This window comes from Chrysochloris asiatica, unplaced genomic scaffold, assembly GCF_000296735.1.
Source record: "Chrysochloris asiatica unplaced genomic scaffold, ChrAsi1.0 scaffold00042, whole genome shotgun sequence".
Classification (NCBI taxonomy): Eukaryota; Metazoa; Chordata; class Mammalia; order Afrosoricida; family Chrysochloridae; genus Chrysochloris; species Chrysochloris asiatica.
In genome coordinates, this window is record NW_006408560.1 from 13,087,992 (window position 1) to 13,112,062 (window position 24,071).

The window sequence follows — 24,071 nt, forward strand, 5'->3', positions numbered from 1 at the left end:
CCATATTGTTGTTGTTGTTGTTGCTGTTAAGTGCTGTTGAGTCAGTTCTGACCCATAGCAACTCTGTGCAGGGTTCCTGAGGAGTGGCTGGAGAGCTTGAACCACCAACCTTGCACTTCAAACTGACTTTGCAGTCCAGTGCATTAAGACACAGCGCTACACCAGGACTCCACTATTGTGGGGAATTAAGTGATACTATATAATACTCCATATGTTGTTATTGTTGTTAAGTGCCATCGAGTCAGTTCCTACCCATAACAACCCTGTATAGGGTTTCCGAGGAGCAGCTGGTGAGCTTGAACCTCTGACCTTGCACCTCAAACAGCTTTGCAGTCTGCTGCATTAACCCACAGCACCACACCAGGACTCCAATTTCAATATGTTGTTGTTGTTGCTAAGTGCCGTCGAGTTGATTCCAACCCATAGCGACCCTGTATAGGGTTTCCAAGGAGCAGCTGGTGAGCTTGAATTGTTGACCTTTCAGCTCAAACCACTTTGCAGTCCAGTGCATTAACCCACAGCGCCACACCAGGACTCCAATACTTCGTATGGTGGTGGTGGTGGTGGTGGTGGTGGTTATGTGCCATGAAGTCAGTTCCAACTCATATCGACCCTGTTTCCAAGACTGTAAATCTTTAATACTCCATATAGTATCATTTAATTCCCCACAAGCAGAAGTCAATGAATGAGAAATGTAATGAATCACACGATGGTTTTCATGTCACAAATTTGTGCATGGTCAAATTATAGGACAAGGAAAACATTTTGCATCCACATCCCCTCTCCTCACAGTGCCTGTCTCTACTCTGCATCTTGATGATGTTTCTCCTGGAGTTTGGAATGAATTATAATAGTTTTTGCACCAAGACTGCACCACAAATCTGAGTCATCTTCCTATACCCTCATGTTCTCTAAGGGTTCCCTTTATTCTCACAGTACACATTTTGAGGTGACTTCAGGCCAGGTAGAAGGGACCATACTGACCATCGCTTCTTTTCCCAGCATGAGTAGCTTTCAGGGGAGGCACTTGGCCTCTTTGGACTCTTAATGTCTAGGGTTGGAACCTTGATGCTGGATGAAGACAGCTTAGCAAACCCTAAACAGTACTTCTAGTAACTAAGGTCCCATTGAGTTGCGTCTGCTTGTATATGTGTGTATGTGCGCACACACGCACATGCACAAATCCCTTGTCCCCTCCCTGCAATCCATACACCTAGTCATGTGGTCCATTGCAACACAGCTTGTTTGGATGCAAGGAGAAATCTCTGCAGAAGCTGTTATTTTTAGAAGCCTGCTTATCCCTTCAGAATGCCAACAATTTTGGTTTGGCATTCGTCTCAAACCAAGCATGGTGCATATCCACAGCAAAGCAATCTGTATTGTGTTGAAAGGGACCTGCATCTTTGGTGCAGCTGAGAATGTGGCCAACACTAAATATCTGAACTGAAAACACCTCACATTCAGATTCCAACCAATTAAATTCACACTTAGAGAATGCCTAAGTGTGAGAGCAGGCCTCCCTTTTTATCTGTGTTAAGGACAAACAAAAAAGGACTAGGGTTGAATATGAGATGTGTGTGTGTTTGTGTGTGTGTGTGTGTGTGTAGCGCTGCATTCATATACTTGCAAGCTCACAGGTTTATATGGGTATTAATATTGGATAGAAATCTGGCTTTTTATTTGTGTCGTTTTTTTTTGTTTGTTTTTTTAGTCTAAATCAGTTTTACAATTGTTTAAGGTATGATAAGGAATTATGTCTATTTTAGCAAATTATGGGCAGCCCTCTTTTACTTTTGTCTTCCAGACACTTCCTTAGACAAAAGGAAAGGAAAGAGATGTGCTGGAGGACCACCTGCTAGGGTGAGGCGCCCCTGCCCCATGCCTGACAGGACCCCTCCCGCAGCGGGAGCCTCTTCTGGGCTTGCTTCACTCTTGGCTACTTCAGTGCATCTCCCCCCACCCCACCCCCCGGCCCCCATGTGAAGACCTGAGATTGAGCGTGGATTTCTGTTCTCCAACAACTCTGCAGCAAGGGCCCTGCCAGCAAAGGCGTCGCTTCCTGTCATCTCCTCTTCCCGCTCTCAAGTAGAGGCACCTAAACAGAGATTAGATTTCTGGTTTCAAGGCATATCAAACCAAGCACGCCGACTGAACATGAGTTAGTAAGTTAGCTCGGTCTCTCTTCTTTCTGGTCCCTGGTCTGAGAGTTCCTTGATGGCAAAGCGACCAGGAGAGAGTTGATTTGCATCTTAAGACCTATGGGTAATGCTTCTGAAGTGGGGAGTTTTATTTAGCAACTGCTTGAACTTGTGTAGGGGGTCGGGAAGGAGGTGGAGCTGACCCCAATTGGGCTGTCGGAGAGGGGGGTGTGGGTGGTGCCCACAGCCACGCTGACACCCCGTGCTTCGATGATGGCGGACAGGAGCTGCTGCTGCTGCTGGCGCAGGGTGTCTGCGATGAGCAAGGGCAGGGAGTTGAAGCTGGCGGTCAGATGCTCCAACTTAGACTCCAGGCTGCCAATCTGCTTCTCCAGGTCTTCACTCCGATCATTGAGTTCTGTGATTAAGTCATACATGACATTCTGCATCTGTGTGGAGAGACCAAGAGGCAAGAGACAGGGTGGCCACAGGTCATCGCAGAGGAATCTGCAAGGGGAAAAGAGGACCAGACCTCCACATTATAATAAGGGTAACATCCACATAGGCTAAGGAGCTCAGTAGCATAGTGGTTACGAATCAGGCTGCGAACTTCAAGGTCAGCAGTTTGAAACTACCAGCTGTTCTGCGGGAGAAAGATGAGGCTTTCTGCTCCCGTAAAGATTTACAGCCTTGGAAACCCTGTACAGGGCCGCTAAGAGTCGGAACCGACCCCACGGCACATAACCACCACTACCACCACATAGGCTAGATCTGGCTGAGGAAGGAAAAGCCATTTATTTTCCCAGAGATGTGGAAGTTGAAGTAGGCAGTTGGTTTTTTTTTGTTTTTCAAAGATCACAAAACAATGAGTATTATGAAGCATGCGATCCACGTGATCCACGTGACTGGACTGTACATGTAAAAATTATTGAAATGGAGCATTTTTTTATTGTGTATATTTTCACCAAAAAGCATGATTCAAAAAAAAAGATAAAAAAAAAAAAAGTAGCGTAGGGGTTACGAATCGGGCTGCCAACCTTAAGGTCAGCAGTTCGAAACTACCAGGCGCTCCGCGGGAGAAAGATGAGGCTTTCTACTCCCGTAAGGATTTACACCCTCGGAAACCCTGTACAGGGTCGCTATGGGTCGGAACCGACTCGACGGCACTTAACAACAACAACATAAAAATAAAAAACATATGAGAGGGCTTCATAAATGTAAACTTCATGGAAAGATGGAATTAAAACATAATGGGGAAAAAATGGCAGTATGATTGGCTACTGCGAGAATAAGCAAGTTGTTCACTGGGAAGCCATCAAGGCAAGCAATCAAGTCCCTTCAGGACAAAGCCCTCTCCAAGACTGAAACTCAAAGGGAATGCATGAGCAGGCATATAAGCTTGCTGACAATCACATTGGTCTACTGATAAGTGACGAAGAGGGGGAACAGCAGCAATGAAGAAATGAGCTAAGTTCAAGTGCATTCCATAAACTCTCATTGACCTGGAGATTACAGAGAAAAGAGTCCAAAGTCTGGTGAGATCTGGGGACACCTGAGCCCATGTACAAGGACATAGCTACTGAAGGCTGTGAAGCATCCAGTTGATATGAAGTGAGGGGAGACACACAAGAATGCCCAAACTTGCAGATAGTACCCATTTAATCTAGCCTCAATGGCTTGATAATCAGAATTTGACTAGAGGATAATAAAAAAAAAAATGTTTTTGATAAAGGAAATGAGGGTAAATTGCTACAGTTTGATGAACTTGACCTATACTCATGGATGTAGTAGCTCAAAATACCAACAGAGAGGGAAGGAGTATTCACATCAAGTATCAATGCTATCTCCTCTGTGTACAGGGTAGATAGAGACGGGCAACTTAGACATTGGCTATCTAAAATGAGGGGGCAATGAAGGCATGAAGTGACTGGCTTACAAGTTTTCAAGAGGGAGTTTAGTTTAAAGTGTCCAGGGGAAGATAGAGTCCCCACAGAATAGTTTTCATCTTGTCTAGATGGGTCTGGTAAAAAGAGATGAGGATAAGATTCTTATGATTCAATAGTGAGTAATTGTTATCATGACTAATTGCGACTGTCACAATTGTAAAGATAGAAGTTTTGTAATGAAAGTGGGGAGTAGTTAATCTTATAGTCCAGAAACAGAGGACCCTAGGACCATCAAGGGAGAAGACCACAAACGGAATGCAGGACCTTATCCAGAGAAGCAAGGTCAGCAGTTTGAAACTACCAGCTGTTCCGCGGGAGAAAGATGAGGCTTTCTGCTCCCGTAAAGATTTACAGCCTTGGAAACCCTGTACAGGGTTGCTATGAGTCGGAACCGACACCACAGCATATAACAACAACAACAACAATCCAGAGAAGCAGTGACACCAGAGATGGAGTGACACCAGAGATGGGGACATGGAAAGAAGCAGCAGCTGAGGACTCTAGATTTATGGAAAGAGAGGGACTGAGAGCTGGTGGCCAGGTGGCAGGCTTGCAGAATGTGCTCTTTGGTGGTTTAAATTATTATCTATGCCTGAGTGTTTAAAAAAAAGAAAAGAGCTAAAATGAATAGAGAGAAATACTGTCAACTGATGGTACATGGAGGGGATTATAATCATTGTAATGAAACAAAGTATATGATTTGTTGAATGTAAAACTGATGATCTGCCGTGTAAACTTTCACTTAATTCACAATAAAAACTTGAAAAAAAAAAAAAAAGATGATGAATTTTTCCACAAACTTTTTGAAGTCCCCACATGCATAAAGGACAAGAAGAAGCATATTTGTTGTTGATGTTAAATGCCATCAAGTCAGTACCGACTCATAGCAACCCTATGTACAACAGAACAAAACACTGCCCAATCCTGGGCCAACCTCACTACAGTTGCCATGCTTGAGTTCATTGATGCTGCCACTTGGCCAATCCATCTCGCTAGGGGTCTTCCATCTCGCTAGGGGTCTTCCTCTTTTTCTCTGACCCTCCACCTTACCAAACATGATATCCTTTTCCAGTGATTGGTCCCTTCTGACCATATGTCCAAAGAATGAGAGACGAAGTTTGGCCATCGTTGCCTCCAAGGATCACCGTGGCTGTACTTCTTCCAACACAGATCTGTTGGTTCTGTTGGCAGCCCATGGCACTTTCAATATTCTCCTCCAACACCATAACTCAAAAGCATATTTGTAGAGTCTCTAAACGGTCTTAATAAGGAGCCCTGTTGGCACAGTGGTGGTTCCGCCATGAACCCAGCATTACGCAGTTTGAACGTCCAAGCCAATTTGTGGGAGAAAACTGTAGCCATCGACTTCTGCAGATCCTAGACTTGGAAACCCTGTGGGGGAAGTTCTACCTTATTGGATAGGGACACTATCAGTTGGAATTAACTCAATGGCAGCCATAAACCATCCTATTGGTCTTACTACACCCAACCACTCAATTGCTATTTCTGCTGGCATTTAATTATCAAATGTAGTTTAAAGAGAAAAAACAGTGGTGGGGAAATAACACTGCAACTGATTTATAATTAGTAGGCCAAGGCTCAGATACGAAGACTGCAGCTCACTAGCAGTGTGCCCTGAGCCACTTAACCTCTCTGAACCTCAGTCTCCTTATATGAGTTTAAAGTAAGAGTTAATAACAACTTTGCATAGTTATGAAGTTATTGTCCCCACCCCTCAGTCTATTTTCAACACAGAACTCAGAACGTAAAATGTAAGCCATAACACGCCACTCCTCTGCTCAACTCCCTGCTATGGCTCCCATGTTACTCAGAACAGAGTCAACGTCCATCTCTATAACGGCCCACAGTCTCTGGTTCCTCTTTACTGCAATGGGCTCCTATCCCCAGTACCCCTGTACTCACTGCAACCTGCACTCTCTTCCTTGCTGATCTTAATACCCAGTGGGCAGGTTCTTGTCTTAGATCTATTTCTTTTGCCTGGAAGGCTGAGGTGGGTGCTGGGTGGCCTGTCTGGGACCCCTTCCCAGGCTGAGACACTCATTCCCCAGCTGTCAGGGGTGTTGTCTGGTGATGAGTCACTGTTAGTTCCCTACCCCCCACCCCCATCCCCCAGGCTTGATCCTCAGCCAAAGGAAGCTGCTTCCAAGGCAGTCCTCCCCTGCTTGGTCAGTGAGGAAGCACAAAGCCCCAGTTTACCCTGTCTGAATTTGGGACAGCTCTGAAGGGTTAGTCTGTCTCCAAGCAACCTGTGGAGTCTGCTACAATCTTCTTGACTGTCACAGTTTAAACCCTCTCTCTGGCCAATCCTGCCTCCCTAGGTCCTGACAGGTATGTCCTGAAGGTGCTCCCCAATATACCTCCCTGCAGGCAACTCTTCAGTGTTCCGGGGAACCTGACCACTGCTGAACAACCCAGTGCTTAGCTTTGCACTACCAGGGCTCCTTTTAGGTTAGTGGTCAGGCACAGCCTGTTTGTGCCACTTAGGGACCTGCAGACCAACAGGAAGTCAAATTATCATTGGAAGGTGCCTGACAGGAGTGGAGTCAGAGCCATGGGACCTGTCTCTATCACTCAGTGAAGTCCAGCATTTGTTACCACGGCCTGCTGGGTGTGCTGAAGGCAAAGGCACTGTCAGCAAGGCACCTCCTTTAAGTCTTCCCATAAAAATCAGCTAATCCTGCTTGCTTTTTCTTCTTTTCATAGTACTTATCACCTTCTAGGAGTCCTGGTGTGGCGCTGTGGGTTAATGCACCAGACTGCAAAGCCATTTGAACTGCAAGGTTGGTAATTCAAGCTCACCAGCTGCTCCTTGGAAACTATACAGGGTCGCTATGGGTCAGAACTGACTCAATGACATTTAACAATAACAACAACATCACCTCCTAATATACTCAGTGAGGGAAGTGGTGGTTAAGAGGTAAAATCCTCACCCTCCACGAAGACCCAAGTTCAATTCCTGTACAATAACAGCTGCTTGTCAGGAGAGGCTTGTGTGTTGCTATGATGCTAAACAGGTTTTAGGAGTTTTCAGACAAAGACAGAATAAGAAGCAAACCTCCCCTTGACAAAAACTCTATGGATCACAACAGCCTAATCTTATTCTGCAGGAAGTCACCATGAATTTGGGACAGACTTTGTCTGTCACCTCTTTCTAGATGGCAGGAATCTTTGCCTGTTGCTCATTGATGTGTCCCCAGGGCCTAAAACAGTGTCTGGTCCATAGAAGATGCTTGATTGAATGTGCTTAGCAAAGGTGTCTGTCTGCACTGAACTGGCCCCATAAAATTTACAGGACAAACAGATGGATAAAGTAATGGTACAGGCAGCCATCATTGTCTCCTTCATCCTTCAGCCATTCTTTACTTTTGACTAATGGGGAAAGATCTTCTGCTCCACAAAAATGTCCACATCTCTTAAAGCAATATGAAGGGAAAAAGCATACTTCTGAGAGGGCCAAGCATCTAGCCCTCTACAGAGTTGGTGCTTAGTAAGGTTTTGTGATTGCATATTGAAGCAGTTGCTGAGAGCCTGTGAACAAAAATGGGGTGCTCTCAAGGAACACAGGATAAAATTAAACTTAAAAATAATGAAGTAAATTGCTTTGGTGGTGGTTGTTGTATGCCATAGAGTCAGTTCCAACTCACAGTGGCCCTGCATAGGGTTTCTGAGGCTGTAAACCTTTACAGGAGCAGAAAGCCTCATCTTTCCCCCATGGAATGGCTGGTAGTTTCGAACTGTTGACCTTGAGGTTAGCAGCTCAATTTGAAACCACTACAATACCAGAGCTCCTTAAAATTGCCTTATGAGAGTTAAAACCAGGCCAAAGCAGAGCTAAACAAAGGGATTGCATGTTAAATGCATCACGTTTCCCCCTCAATCTGCTATTTACTAGGAGGCCCCTGTTTCCATAAATGGCACCGCCATGCAGTCTGCTGGGCAGACTAGCAGACTGGGTATCATCCTGGATGGCCCCTGCCTCTCCTCCCTTACATTCCCCAAGTACAGAGTCTTGTCAACTCTACCTCTAAATAGCCCTTGAATTCAACTCACTGAATTGCAACTAAGTGATTTTAGCTCCAATCACTGCCAGCTCTCATTTGAGCCATTGCAACAGTTTCCTAAAAGGGGTCCTTGACTACACCCTAGCCGCAAAATATTTCTGCTGCAGCCAGAGGGGATATTTCAACAACACAAATCAGAACAAGTCACTGTTCTCTTAAAGCCCTCAGGATAAAGTGTAAATCCCCTAATGTAGTGGGTAAAGTCCTCTGCTTTCTGTCTTCTACTGACTTCTCCAGCCTCATCTTTTACTACTGCCCTCTGCACTCTCACTCTGGGACACGAGCCACCCGCCATCAGGAACATGTGATGTAGCTCTCACCTTCAGGCAGTTAGCCCAGCTGTTCCATCTGCCTAGAGCACAGGCCTGCTCTCCCTGGTTGAATCTAGCCATCTGTGAGACCTCTCTCCTCCCCAAGGCTGTCAGAAGACCAGCCTATAAACTCCCCAAACACCCTTGACTCACTTCTACTGTGACTATCTGTGTCATAGGTACACTGGCCTTCACTTTAGGTGCTTAGTAAACACTTGTTGAATTAATGATCAGACAAAGAAAATGGGAATGAGAGGGGAAGAAAAGAAAGATGGCAGAGAAAAAGGAAGGTCAGAGAAGCAACCACTGGCAAAGTCCATGCCAACATTCTTCAGGGAGGATGTACCTTAGCAAGTGGAGAGGCACCCTCTCCTCACCCGTGGCAAGGCCTCTGCCTTCAGCATACCCAGCAGGCCATGGTAACAGATGCTAGGCTGCACTGAGTGACAGAGGCAGGTCTCATGGTTCTGGCTCCACTCCTGTCAAGTAATTGTCTGGTGATAATTTGACTTCCTATTGATCTGCAGGTCCCTAAGTGGAACAAATGGGTGTGCTTAACCACTAACTTAAAAGGAGCCCTGGTAATACAGTGGTTAAGCATTTAGCTGTTCATCAAAACGTTGGCAGCTCAAACCCACCCAGTAACTCCACATGAGAAAGACCTGGCGGTCTGCTCCCATAAATATTACCACTTAGAAAACTCTATGGAGCAGCTCTCCTTCTGTAATGGGTCCCCATTAGTCAGAACCAACTCAATGACATCAAATTGGATTGGGGTTTGGTGTTGGTCTGCAGAGAGTCTTAGTCTACATGGTAGCCATGTCTCTCCTGGTGGATTGGCAAATGACGTCCTGGTTCTGCATACTTATCCTGTGAGCCAGATTACCGGGAGTCTTCACACTCCCACGTGCTGTAGAATGAGGTCCCTGAGGCCACAATGGCAGAGGGCCAGTGTGACTGTTTCTCTGCCCCTCCCAAGATATTGTGGCTCTTTGGGATTCTGGTGATCAGTCAGTGATACTCCAATCCTATCTCACCATACGTTTCAAGGAAGATGCAGAAAACATTGGCATCCCCAGGGGCTAGGAAGCAGGGAGTGAAAAAGATGCAAGGAAAAGAGAGGTGTAAAAGAAGGTGACAAATATGAAGAAGTCATCGAAGGAGTTGAAATTGTAGTGATATCTTCCCAGCTGACTCCATACCCGCCCCCCTCCCCCTGAACTGGAGCAGCAGAAGGGAGAGTGAACAGAGACAAAGGCAGAATCTCTCCCATAAGCTCTGCTGTTTTAAGAGCAGGGCCCCGTATTGTGGAAGCCCTCAGAGGAAAGGGTGACTCTAGAAGAGAAAGCACTTCCAAAATTAGCATTCACAGATCATCCTCAAGGGGCACATCCTTCCCAGAATGTCCAGAACCAAAAATGGACTTGACCCTAAGGGCATCTTGACAGCTTTGGATTCTGAGCCCAGCCCCTGGGTTTCAACCCTGATGCGGCCACTGCTAACTGCCCGACCTTGGGACAGTCACCTTACTTCTTTGGATCTTGGTTTCCTCATCATATTTATAACCAGAACTATTATCAGAACTACCATTTGCAAAAGCCTATATAGTTTACAAAGCAGTTTCATGGGTATCATCTTATTTGATCACTGGAGCCTCAGATGGTAGGAATGTTTTTTCCATTTCAATGGGAGAAATGGAAGCTATCAAATAAAGAGGCCAAGCCATTTCTGTCACCCAGTAAGATTACTATTCAATATAGAAAATAATATTTAGAGGCCACACACCATATTCTTAATCTAGAGAGGACCAGAGGGCAGGGCGGGGAAGTGGGAGGATGGAAAAAACACAAAGAAATAGAAGATAGTGAACAAGGCATTATTGTCTTCCGTGTTCGTTGCCTGGTGATAGGATGCCAGGGGGAAAAGTGGACCAGTGAGAAACATGCTAAACTGCTACCAGGACCATAGGTGAATCTCCTGGGAGGAAAAGACAAGGACATAAAGAATGCCAGAGCTCACCTGCTCTCCAGATCTCCCACCAGGTCACCCACAGTGTCCCCCTCCCACAGACATCATCCTTAACCCTTTCCTGTACATGCTTGTTTTACAGACAACTTGATCTTCTGGTGAGTTATGGTTTAACCAACCCAACTCAAATGAATGTCTGTCCAATTCACTAATATCTTCCTTCACCCAGTTTGCTCTGGGCTGACCTATCTCTGTAAGAGGCAGTGGTTGGCATTGCAGAAATGAAGCTGGAAAGTCTGGTTTGTCTAATATCTAGGAGAACATTAGCCACTGTTGTGTATCCTGCTAAGTGAGAGGTGAGGCAACAAAACTTGCTATCTGTAGAAGAGAGATCTTGGAGTATCTTCTGGGGTGTTGGGCTGTTACTGAAGCTCAGAGGACTATTCCCTATTCACAGGGATGGCCCCTAGCAGTGTTTGCCCCATACAACCCTCTTCCTGGCCATAGCAGATTGGTCCAAGGGTAGACACATAATCTAAACTGGCCAATCATATAATCTCTCTGGAGAATTTCGAATTAAGACCAACAGGAGGCCAATTATTTTTTACTTGTGGCTAGAATTATAAAACGTACTCTCTGTATTGGGGGCCTGCCATAGACTGCCATGGAGACAGGAGGCATAGAAAGCTGTCAAGAGCAAGGGAGAGAGAAAGAGAGAACTAAAGCAGATGCTTGAATAGGAGAGAGAAAAGACAGTGAGAGAATGCTTCCTGGGCAGTGAAGGCTTTCCAGGTCCCTGGCTCGAGCCAGTTTCTTCCTGAAGCCTGACCACATGCTTGCTTTGAGATTCTACCTGGAATGAGACTCCCTTGTATTGTTATAACTCCTGGGTGGTGTAAGCAGTTTGCAGACAGCTGCAAGCCCAAAGGTTGGCAGCACGAACCTACCCAGTGCACTATGAAAGAAAGGTCTGGTGGTTTACTTCAATAAAGATTGTTGTTGCTGTTAAGTGTCGATTAATCGGTTCTGACTCATAGCAAACCTGCATAGGGTTTCCTAGGAGTGGCTGGTGAGTTTGAACTGCTGACCTTGCAATTCAAGCGGATCTTATGGTCAAGTGCGTTTTGTACAGCGCCACACCAGTAAAGTTTACAGTCAAGAAAAGTCTATGGAGGCAGTTCTACTGTGAAACACACAGAATCACCATGAGTCAGAATCAACTCAATGGCAGTAGATTTTTTAAAAATGTATATTATTATAACCTCCATTTAAAAATCTAATTCCAGTGAGTTTCTGATACTGGAACCCATGAGTAATAACCAACACATTCCAATATCTGGGAGTTCTCCCACATACTCTGTGGTTTCCACAGTCTTCTCCCACCTCCAGGTTCTTGGTGACTCTGCTTTTCACCTGAGTGTCCCTCCTCTAAAGGCACACAGGCCCGTGGGCTTCTCCCTGACCATGCCAAGCCACTTATGTCTGATTGGAGCTCTCATAGGCTTAGAGGCCCTTTCTTTGACTTGATCCCTTTATTGAACAAGGCGCCTGCACGTGGCCCCACAACCAGCAATTTCTCTGATTGCACCCTCTTTTCAAAGGGTGCTTAATTTGCTTGAGGGAGTTTCTCTTGCTTACCCAGGGAACGTGTTCCATTATGGTAATTGACATCTGCTGGAATGTTCTGCCAGCCTGGCCCTGGGCTGTACACTTGATACACAATTTCTATCAAGCGGCAGTGAGCAGAGGGGGCCAAGGAGGGGGAGGTGCCTTTCTTCAGTGGTGCCTACATTCAGGTCTGCCAGCAGTACAGCCTTTGGTCCCTTCACTTGAGAGATCTGCAAGAGGAGCGAGTTTCTCTACAGTATTTACAGCCGTTCCATGCCAGAACGCAGAATGACAGTGTGGCATGAAGCCCGAGGCTCTCAAAGGAGGGCTTTCTTCATCGGTGTCTTCACATTCATCTTAGACTAACTGCTTCTTGAGAAAAAGTCAGAGAAATGTGTACTCTCCCTGACTTGGGGGTCAGAAAAACTGGAGTTTAAGGATTGGAGAATGCCAGAAAATGAATTTCCAATGATAACAACAAACTAGAATGTGCTTCTTAAGTATAATATAATCCTCATCCATCATCATTGCCACTCTTATCATCATCATTCTGGTCCTCATTAGTGTGCTCTCAAGCAGACTCTGACTCATGGTGAGTCCATGTATATCAGAGTAGAAATGTGCTCCATAGAGTTTTCAGGGCCTATCTTTTGGGAAGCCGACCAACACACCTTTCTTCTAAGGTGCCTCTGGGTGGACTCGAACCACCAACCTTTCAGTTAGCAGCTAAAAGCATTAACTATTTGCATCACTCAGGGACTGCTAATGTTCTTCACCTCTATGCAAACTAAGCTCATTCTTAGAAGCTCCTGGATGCACAACTGATAAAATAACACACTAGGTCAGCTAATTAATACGAATCCAAGACAAACTTGAGCTATTTAACTTCAGAAATAAATGCAGGTTTAAAAAGAAAAGACACACTGGTAGATTGCAAATGTTGAGAACTTGAACCTACATAATTTTTTTAAGAATAGAGGAATTATTCTTTCTCATTTGGGACACAGCCAGGTCTTCACAAATGCAGCTGAGAATCTACATACCAGTACCAGAGAGCTCATTAGGACATCTCCAGATTCTGCCACTCACCTTGGAAAGGTCCACCAGGGTATTGGCTTGGTCACTCAGTTTCCTCTGCTCCATCTTGACACTCCTCAGCCTGTGGAAACAGTCAAGGCAGTCAGGGAAAGTACATGGAAAGGTTTAGCCCACTAGTAGTTCTGGCAGCCAACTTAATTCATGAATCTGGTTTTGGAATCCATCATAGGGATCTTGAACATGGGTCACAATGGGCCAGAATCAAAGCCTTGTCAAGTCCCTAAGAAACCAAATTCTTGTTTCCAAGTGTGCTTGGCCTCAGTCATGTTCATTTCCTCACTTTCCTCAGATCATTTTTCTGCCTCCTGTGCCAAGAATCCAGTGGACTGCTAACCACAAGGTTGGTGGTTAAAACTCACCAGCTGCTCTTTGGAAACCCTATACAGGGTTGCTATGAATTCAGAATGGACTCGACGGCACTTAACAACAAATACCTTTGTGGTGCTGTAGTATAAGCACTGGACTACTGCCTACAAGGCTGGCAGGTCAAGTCTACCAGCTGCTCCTTGTAAACCCTATGTTGTTGTTATGTGCCATGGAGTCGGTACCGACCCATAGCGACCCTGTACAGGGTTTCCGAGGCTGTAAATCTTTACGGGAGGAGAAAGCCTCATCTTTCTCCCGCGGAACGGCTGGTAGTTTCAAACTGCTTACTGTGTTTTGATTCATAACCACTACACTACAAGAGCTCCTTTTTTTTTTAAACTGATAAGAAAGTATCTTTATTCCTATGGAAAAGAACATTTTTAAAAAGGAACTTTAAAAAATGCATAAACAGTATTTCTTTTATTAAATTTGGTTTAAGATTCATAATACTCTTTTCAAATAATCTTCTACTGCTAATAAACTAAGAAACTTCAACTAGACAACCGTGTTATTTTAAATTAGGCAACTTTATAAACCCTATACTGGGTGGCTATGAGTCAGAATTGACTTGATGGCCCTTAACAGCAACAACAATGCCACTGCCTAGAAGTCTTGGTGTGGCACTGTAGAATAAGCACTGAACTGCTAGGCACCAGGTCAACAGTTCAAACCCACCAGCGGCTCCTCAGAAACCCTATACAGGAACTGACTTGACAATGCCTTTGCTGATGGAATCCATGGGTGGTGCAATGGTTAAGCATTCAGCTACTAACTGGAAGACTGGAGATTTGAATCCACCCCAAAGGTGTCTCAAAAGAAAGGTCACTGCTTCAAAACCCCTATGGAGTGAAGTTTGACTCTACTCAGAGTAGAACTGGGATAAACTGGAGGGCAACTGGCTTGTTTTCTTTCTTTCTTTTTATGCCTTTCCCTAGGCTGTGCTTTCCACCTTGAATGCCCTACTCTCAACCTTTCAAAGTGTCCAGAAACCTCCAGGTCAAAATAAATGTGGAAAAGAATCACCTATGGGTTAATATGCTGGACTGCAAGGTCAGTTTGGAGCACAAAATCAGTGGTTCAAGCTCACCAGCTGCTCCTTGGAAACCCTATACAGGGCCGCTATGAGTCGGAACTAACTCAATGGCATTTAACAGCAACAATTCCATTATGCACTTTTAGTACCTCCATCATACATAGGAAGGAAGCCTGGTGGCGCAATGGTTAAGTACTTGGCTGCTAACAGAAAGGCTGGCATTCCAAACCTGCTCAGTACCTCTGCTGGAGAGAGACCTGGAGATCGGCTGCTGTAAAGATTGTTGTTGTTAGGTGCCATCGAGTTGGTTCCAACTCATAGCGACCTTATGCAAAGCAGGACAAAACACTACCAGGTCCTGAGCCAACCTCACAATTGTTGCCACACTTGAGCACATTGATGCTGCCAATTTGCCAGACCATCTCACTGGGGGTCTTCCTCTTTTTCTCTGACCCTCCATCTTACCAAACATGTTATCTTTCTCCAGTGACTGGTCCCTCTTGACAATATGTTCAAAATATGAGATGAAGTTTGGCCATCCTGGCCTCCAAGGAGCACTCTGGCTGTACTTCTTCCAACACAGATCTGTTTGTTCTTTTGGCAGCCCATGGTATTTTCAATATCCTCTTCCAACACCATAACTCAAAAGCATCAATTCTTCTATGATCTTCCTTATTCACTGTCCAACTTTCGAATGCATGTGAGGTTATTAAAGATACCATGACTTGGGCCAGGCGTACCTTTGTCCTCAAGCTGACATCTTTGCTTTTCAACACTTTAAAAAGGTCTTGTGCAACAGATTTGCCTAAAGCAATACATCATTTGATTTCTTGGCTGCTGCTTCCGTGAGTGTTGATGGTTGATCCAAGAAAAATGAAGGCTTTTACAACTTCAAGCTTTTTTCCATCAATAAGAATTTTGTTTATTGGTCCAGTGCTGAGGATTTTTGTTTTCTTTACATTGAGAGGCAATCCATACTGAAGGCTATGGTCTTTGATCTTCATCAGTAAATATTTTGAGTCCTCTTCACTTTCAGCAAGCAAGGTTGTATCTATCATCTGCATATTTCAGGTTGTTAATGAGTCTTCCTCCAATTCTGATGCCACATTTTTCTTCATATAACCTAGCTTCTTGGATTATTTGCTCAGCATACATGTTGAATAAGTATGGTGAAAGAACACAACCCTGTCACACACCTTTCCTAATTTTAAACCATTCAGTGTTCCCATGCTCTGTTTAGACAACCGCCTCTTGGTCTATATACAGGTTCCTTATGAGCACAATTAAGTGTTTTGGAATACTCATAATTTGCAATGTTGTCCATAGCTTGTCATGATCCACACAATCGAAGGCCTTTGTGTTATCAATAAAGCACAGGTAAACATCTTTCTGATATTCTCTGCTTTCAGCCAAGATCCATCTGATGTCAGCAATGATATCCCTCATTCCATGGCCTCTTCTGAATCCAGCTTGAACCTCTGGAAGTTCTCTGTCAATTATGCTTGCAGACGTTTCTGTATTATCTTTAGTAAAATTTTACTTGCGTGGGCTATCAAAGATATTGTCCAATGATTTCCGCATTCTGTTGGGTCACCTCTCTTTGGAATGAGCACAAATACAGATCTCTTCCAATCAGTTGTCCAGAAAGTTGTCTTCCAAATTTCTTGACATAGATGAGTGAGTGCCTCCAGTGCTACCTCACTTTCTTGAAAGATTTCAATTTTTATTCCATCAATTCCTGGTGCCTTGTTTTTTTGCCAATTCCTTCAATGCACTTTGAACTTCTTCCTTGATCTTCATTGGCTCTTGATCATATGCTACCTCTTGAAATAGTTGAGCATTGACCATTTCCTTTTAATTTAGTGACTCTGTGTATTCTTTAGATGCTTTCTGCATCATTCAATAATTTGCTCAGAGAATCCTTCAATAATGAAAGTTGAGGCTTGAATTTTTTTCTTCAGTTCCCTCAGCTTGAGAAATGCTGAGAGGGTTCGTCCCTTTTGGTTTTCTAACTCCAGATCTTTGCACATTTCATTGTAATATTTGACTTTGGCTTCTCAAGCTGATCTTTGACATTTTCTGTTCAGTCCTTGTACCTCCTCATTTCTTCCATTTGCTTTAGCATCTGGAGGGCTAGTTTCAGTGTCTCTTCTGACATCCATTATGCTTTTTCCTGTATGATGTTCTTGATATCATTCCACAACTCTTCTGGTCTTCGGTGTTATTGTGTAATATATAAAATCTGTTCTTTAGATGATCTCTAAATTCAAGTGGGATACATTCAAAGGTCATATTTTGGACTTGTTTTAATTTTCTTCAGCTTCAGTCTGAATTTGCATATGAGCAATTGATGGTCTGTTCCACAGGCTGCCCCCAGCCTTGTTTTGGCTGATGATATGAAGTCCTGGTATGACGCTGTGGGTTAATGAGCCGAACTGCAAAACCGTTTGAACTGCAAGGTCGGTGGTTCAAGCTCACCAGCTGCTCCTCAGAAACCCTATACAGGGTAGCTACGGGTTGGAATTGACTCAATGGCACTTAACAACAACAACAATGGAGCCTTTCCACCTTCTCTTTTCACAGATGTAGTTAATTTGATTTCTGGTGAGGTCCATAAGAAACGACTATTCGTCTCTTATGCAGTTTAAAAAAAGTATTTGAAATGAACAAATCATTGATTTTGCAGAATTCTATCATGAGATCTCCAGCATCATTTCCATCACAAAGGGCATATTTTCCAACTACTGATCCTCTTTGTTTGCAACCTTGGCATTACAATCACCAGTGATTATCATTATATCTTGATTGCATATTTTATCAATTTCAGATTGAGGAAGTTGGTAAAATTCATCTATTTCATCCTCACTGGCTTTAGTGGTTGGTGCATAAATTTGAATTATAGTCGTATTTATTGGTCTTCCCTGTGGCACATGGATATTATCCTATTACAGACAATGTTGTGCCTCATGACTGATCTGGATATGTTCTTTTTGACAATGAATGCAACACCATTCCTCTTCAATTTGTTTCTTCCTTCATAGTAAACCAGGTGGTTGTCAGATTCAAAATGACCAATACCAGTCCATTTCAGCTCACTAATGCCTAAGATATCAATGTTTATGCATTTCATCTCATTTTTTACAATTTCCAATTTTCCTAGATTAATAATTCATACATTCCATGTTCTGATGTTTGTAGCTGTTTTCTCTTCATTTTGAATTGTGCTCCATCAGCAAATGAAAGTCTCGAGGGCTTTACTCCCAAGGACTACTCCATTCACATCATCATGGTCAACTCTACTTTGAGGAGGCATCTCTTCCCCAGTCACATTTTGAGTGCCTTCCAACCTGAGGGGCTCATTTTCTGGCACTATATCTGACAGTGCTTCTCTGCTATTCATGAGGTTTTCAGTGACTAAATATTCAGAAGTAGTTATCTTTCCTTCTTCCTAGTCTGTCTTCACCTGGAAGCTCATCTGAAACCTGTCTATGGTGGGTGTCGCTGTTAGTATTTAAAATACCCATGGCTTAGCTTCCAGAATCACAGCAGCTCACAAGCCATCACAGTACGACAAACGGACAGATGAGTGGTGGCCCTTAAAGATTACAACCTAGGAAACTCTATGGGGCAGTTCAGCTCTGTCCTCTAAGGCTCCTCTGAGTTGCAATAACCTAAACAGCACACAACAACAATAACATTATACAGCTTGCTCTACTTTGGATTGTGTGTGTGTATAGAATGTGAAAACCTTCAAAGTTTTCCTACATTTGCCTTCTCAGTACCCTGCCTGGTACATGGCAGGTACACTAAGGGAATAAACAGATTGTGCTGGGTCTGGGTCTTGTTGAGGGGGACTCTTTTGTGCCTTGCGAGTTCAGTAGAAGGTGTTGATGGAGCCCTGGTCTGGCCATCTGGCCGCTGAGCTCCCTGGCATACTCACTGGTGGATAGCTTGGAGGAACTTCCTCTGGTGCTTCCTGACTTTGGCATGATCAATCTTCTTTAGCAGCTTCGTGTGTTTATAGATTAGCCAGGTTTCCCGAAGGACATTGGCTGCGGCATTCTTGATCTAAGGGAAAAGAAGGAGAACAGGCTGCTATCAGGTTCGTTTCCCGAGGCTCACTTAATATGTTTTTTGTGTGTTTGCTGATATATGCTGCCTTATAAGAAACGATTCTGCAATGATCTCTTTTCTTAACCCAAATTATGAACTCTTAGAAAAGATGATTAAAATTCATTTCCTATAATCCTGTATTGGATGGGAGCTGGAAGTTGAGGGGTGTTTCTTATTTCTTTCTTAATTTTTCAGTACTTCTTCTGAACTGCTGTAACTGGTGCTATATTTAGACAGGCTCTATTACCAGGGCCTCAAAGCCTGGGGCACTCCTTGAGAAGCAGTCCTGGTGTGGCGCTGTGGGTTAATGCACCAAACTGCAAAGCCGTTTGAACTGCAAGGTCGGCAGTTCAAGCTCACCAACTGCTCCTTGGAAACCCTATACAGTGTCACTATGGGTCAGGACTGACTTGACGACACTTCACAACAACAACAACCCTCACTTTCAGAGTTCTAGGCTCTACCTGAAATTTCCTTTAGGGCACGTGGTACATTTCTTTGATGCCAAGAGGGAACAGATTTCTTATTAGCTGGAAAATTTTGAAAGTCCTCTCCTGGTGTGGGGCTGTAGGATAAGCACTGACTGCTGACCTCAAGGTCAGCTGTTCAAACCCACCAGCAGCTGCTCCTCAGAAATCCTGTACAGGGTTACTTTGAGTTGGAACAGACTCAACAGTACTTAACAAAACAACAACTTTGAAGAAAAGTCTTTCCCACCAAATGGAATGATAGGTATTAAGAAATCCATTGTTCAGTTTTCCAAATGGTCAAAAGCCTGTGCTTGGCAATTGTACACGTAAATGCATTTGGAATAAAACAGAAATGATTTCAAAGCAACGTCTGAAATTCAGGGAAGATACTGAGGTGTGAAACCAGAGCCGCCTCTTTCCCAGGGCTGGCTCCTTGGCTGTGCACAGCAACCACACACTTCAACATATGATGCTGTCATCTGTCGACATGGAAACCACTGATATCACCCAGCTCACGGCTCAGCTGAGACATATCAATGGCATCCAGATGGCAGAGGACAAAGTTTTAATCCAAACACAGACATCTTCAGCAATTAGTAACAAGAGCAAAAGGAAACATTCTGTATTAAGCACAAACTAAACAGATTTTTGATTAACCGTTCCTATTTCTTTCGGCCATGCAAACTGGCTCAGGTCCACAGGCCTGGAGCCTGGAAGTAAGTAGGCCAGCCTAATAGAAATCGGGTTACTAACCAGAAAGGATTTTCATAAAAGAGAAAGGTACAGACTTGCTTCTTCAGACTGACATCAACAGATGGGACGTTGTTAAAATACTGAGACACGTGGGAAGGCCTAGGAAACATTGTTTTGCAGGCTGATAACTTTTGTGTGTGTATGTTTTAAAAATTTATTACCAAGGCTGGATTATAATTTTCATTGGCGCTGAAGTGATATTTTTTAAAAGAACAGCTAAGTCTTCTCAGAAATGTCTAAGTGACACAAATATTGCTTTTTTGTTCAGTAAAAATCTCTATGAAAATGGTTTCAAATGATTTAATTGCCCACCTCAGGTACTTTCTTGCCTGAAAAGAAGCAGGTGGTGGTGGGTGGGAACTGGAAGTGGTGGGTGCCCTGGCCAGGAAGGTGGGAAAGGGATGGGCTCTGGGACTGAAGTGGGCAGTGGTCGCTGAAGGGAAGACTTTCTCTGCAGAGCACATGTTTCTGCTGTTTGTAGGAAAAGAGGGCCATTTGACATGTGATTTCTTGCTTCTCCAGGTGTTTACCAGTTGTCACTGATTCAGTCTGGACTCCTGGTAACCCCATGTGTGTCAGAGTCAAACTGGGCTCCATAGGGTTTTCAGTGACTGTTTTTCTCTGAAGTAGATCACCAGGTCTTTCTTCTCAGGAATCTCTGGATTGACTTGAACTGCCAACTTTGTGGTTAGCAGTTGAGCACATTAACTATTTGCACCATTTAGGTGCTTAGCTTACAAGAAACATCTCAAAGAAAAACAGGAGGGACAAAGCCCTGCTTCAGTATTTATGATCATCAACAGAGCCTAGGGACACAAATCTGCTCCTTGGAATACCCATGGAGCCACAGAATGTCAAAACTGACAGGCCTTTGACAATTGTCTCTGCGTTGGTGTGGAATAAACATCTGAAATTGGAAAGATTGCAATTGACTCCTTGTTCTGCCAGTTACTAAGCAGTTCTGGAGCACTGGTGACCCCATTTTTTTCAGAGTAGAACAGCGCTTCATAGAGTTTTCAATTGCTGTGGGTTTTTTTTTGGAGATAGATCGCCAGACTTTTCTTCCAAGGAGCCTCAGGGTGGACTTGGGGCAGAAGCTAACATATGCAGGCCTGAGCACTTCTTCATATGCATAAATGTACTTAATTTTCATGACCACCCTACTAGGCAGGTGCTAGTATTATCCCAAGGGCTCTAATGATGCAGTGAGTAAGCACTGGGCTGCTAACCTTAAGTTCAGTGATTCAAACCCACCAGTAGTTCAGTGAGAGAAAGTTGAGGCAGTTTGCTTCAGTAAAGATTACAACCTTAGAAAACCCACAGGCAGTTCTACCAAATCTTATAGGGTCACTATGAGTTAGAATCTACTCAATGATTTGGTGTAGGGTTGAGTATTACCCCCATTTTACAGATGAAGAAATCAAGGTATAGACTAAGACCGTAAAGCTGTAAGTGGTAGACTGAGACAGTGTGGATGTAAATGCTTTATAAATTAGAAAGTACCACACAGCTCTTGGAGTCCTGGTGTGGTGCTGTGGGTTAATGCGCTGGACTGCAAGGTTGGTTTGAAGAGCAAGTCATCATTTCAAGCTCACCAGCCACTCCTTGGAAACCCTATACAGGGTCATTATGCATCGGAACCAACTCCACGGCACTTAACAACTACAACACAGCTCTTAGTTATTCTCATCTATCCCAAAGCTTTTTAATATTTTAAACATGAGGAAACAGCTTTGGAGATAGGATGTGAGGGATCAGAATCACACAGCTAGCTAATGGCAAAGTCAAAGCAAAGGCCAGGTCCAAGAAGAGCATAAGGTTTTCGTGCGGTCTGGAGGAAAGACCTGACTAGATTTCATCTCTACACAAACAAAATTGTTTCCTGTTTTCCAGCATCAAGGAATTGGAAAGAACATTCTTTTTTTTTTTTTTTTTTAAATTAATGATCATAGCAATGTGACAGAACAGGGAGTCCATGTCCTGCACTTAACTTCAGCTCAAACCTAAGGGTGGAACCATAGCCCGGCCCAGGAGCAGAAAGAGGCTGTCATGTCATCTTTATGGGGCTAAACAGAGGCCCCTGCGCATTTGAGAAAGTCATGTTGTTAAATGCAAGCCCCGGTGCTGACTCTGAAATTAATTGCCAGCAAATAGTCTAGCACAAAGCTAAGTAGATCAATATCTGCAAGAGAAAAAGAAATAGGCTTTTAACTACACTGTGCTTTCTCAGGTCAACAGTAAATGCTATTGTGACCAGGGTCTCCAATTCATCTGGTTGATTGCTTGAGTATCTTCAGGGTGGAGGATAGATGATGCCATGTACCACCTCCCAGCTTCCTGATGGAGCCTTGGATACCCTCAGCTCTTTGGATAAGCAGGGGCACTGGGACCAAAAGATGCTGCCTGGGAGGGAGACAGGTTGGGCTTGGGGTGGGGGCAACTCATTGAAGAGACTGAGTGAAATGGGTTGAATTATGTTCCCCCAAAATATGTGTTGGAAATTCTAATATCTATGCCTGTGGTTGAGGAGCCCTGGTAGTGTAGTGGATTGATTACAAGCTGGACTGCTAACAGCAAGGTCAGTAGTTCAAGTCTACAAGTTCATCTGCAGGAAAAAGATGCTGCTCCTTCTGCTCTGGTAAAGATTTACGGCCTTAGAAACCCTATACAAGGTCACTGTAAGTTGGAACCAACTAGGTGACACACAACCACCACCACCACCACCACCACCATGGCTGTGGTTATTAATTCCATTTGGGAATGGGGGGTAGTTTTGTGATGCTAATAATTAGTGTTGGGTGTATCTTGAATCAATCTCTTGAGATATAATAAAGATTAAATAAGCAAGTAAGAGAAGTAGAGATGGAGAAAGAGAAATGCCAAACCACATGAAGGCTGCCCAGGAGCTGAAGCTCAAAGAGACAAGGACCTTCCTTCAAAGCCAACACAGAGACAAAGCCTTCCCCTAAAGCCTGCATCCTGAACTCAGACATCTAGCCTCCCAAACAGTGAGAAGATAAACTTGTGTTTGTTAAAGTCATCCTTTGTGGTATGTTTGTTATAGTAGCACTGAATAACTAAGACCATGAGCGAGGCTGGCCACTATCGAATGGGTTTGGCGATGGTGGGGAAAGGATCTTTTGTGCATGGAGGTCCAGCTGTCCTGTCTCCAAAGCTCGTAAGCATACAGGCAGATCATTTTCTATGGATCCATAAAATCTCTAAGCAAAACTGTATGCTTTTACTCTGATGGGGGCCAGAGAATGAACTCAATAATCTACACATTTTAGAAAGGATTCTAAGATTAATAGACCTGGGCAAGCAAGTCATCTAACTAAAATCTTGCAAATAATAATGACAGCTAACATTTACTAAGTGCTTACTTACTATGTGTGAGACTCTGTATTAAACAATTTCTGTGTGCATTGTGACATTAACCCTCAGAAAAGCTTCACAAGAGATGAAACTACTATCACCCATGACTGAACCTCTCTTAAACTCAATTTCCTTATTTGCTTATTCAAAAAGCATCCAATGACTGGAACAGAAAAGGTGGTGGATAGGACAGAAGAGCAGTAAGGTGCTCTGTCAGCAACAACACTGAATACCTGACCAAGCAGGCTCAGGGGATGGTCCCAGAACTCAGAACCACTTATAAAGGAATATTTAGAAAGTTGGAAAGCTTACAGCCAGTGGAATTTGTAGCAGAAGGAAGAAATCCAGTGCTTCTTAATCTAAGGTACTCAGCTGCTCCCTGAGTGGCCATTTTGGGCAAGACCAAGTGGGGAAGGATCAGAGCAGCCACAGACGCCTGACAGAACCACAGAGATAAAGGAAGAAGAGTGAAAAGGGAAGCCCATGTCCTGATCACATGGAAGCAATCAGAAAGCATAAAAAATACCAAAATGCACACACATCTAAGTTTTAAGGCCACAGCTAACCACTGAATATGTCCACAAAACAGAAACAGATGACCATATCAGCACATGTCCAGAAACGAGATAAAGTGACTGAGATATATGAGCTGGAAGTAGACCTACACTCCATATTGGAAGATGGGTAGGCTTTGGAAATGCTTGAGAAGGAATTCAGAAAAATTGTTATAAAACGTATCAAAGGAGAACAAACAAGATGGCGGATCAGGTAGACGTGTAGCAGAGAGCTCCGCCAACAACAACACAGAAT

The 24,071-nt window shown here is 43.9% G+C and overlaps 1 protein-coding gene across 2 annotated transcripts in view; it reads right to left on the minus strand.

The window, feature by feature from the left end:
- Positions 1–1,738: 1,738 nt before the first annotated feature.
- Positions 1,739–24,071, minus strand: part of KCNN3 (potassium intermediate/small conductance calcium-activated channel, subfamily N, member 3) — a 280,297-nt gene continuing 257,964 nt past the window's right edge. The window contains exons 6-8 of one of the 2 annotated variants that reach the window (XM_006861510.1): positions 18,491–18,618; positions 13,143–13,212; positions 1,739–2,587 (exon numbers count right to left, since the gene is read on the minus strand). In XM_006861510.1, the coding sequence (XP_006861572.1) occupies positions 2,291–2,587; positions 13,143–13,212; positions 18,491–18,618 (495 nt within the window). In that variant the 3' untranslated portion in view covers positions 1,739–2,290. The remainder of the gene's footprint in view (positions 2,588–13,142; positions 13,213–18,490; positions 18,619–24,071) is intronic. The other variant, XM_006861509.1, reaches the window with a different exon arrangement.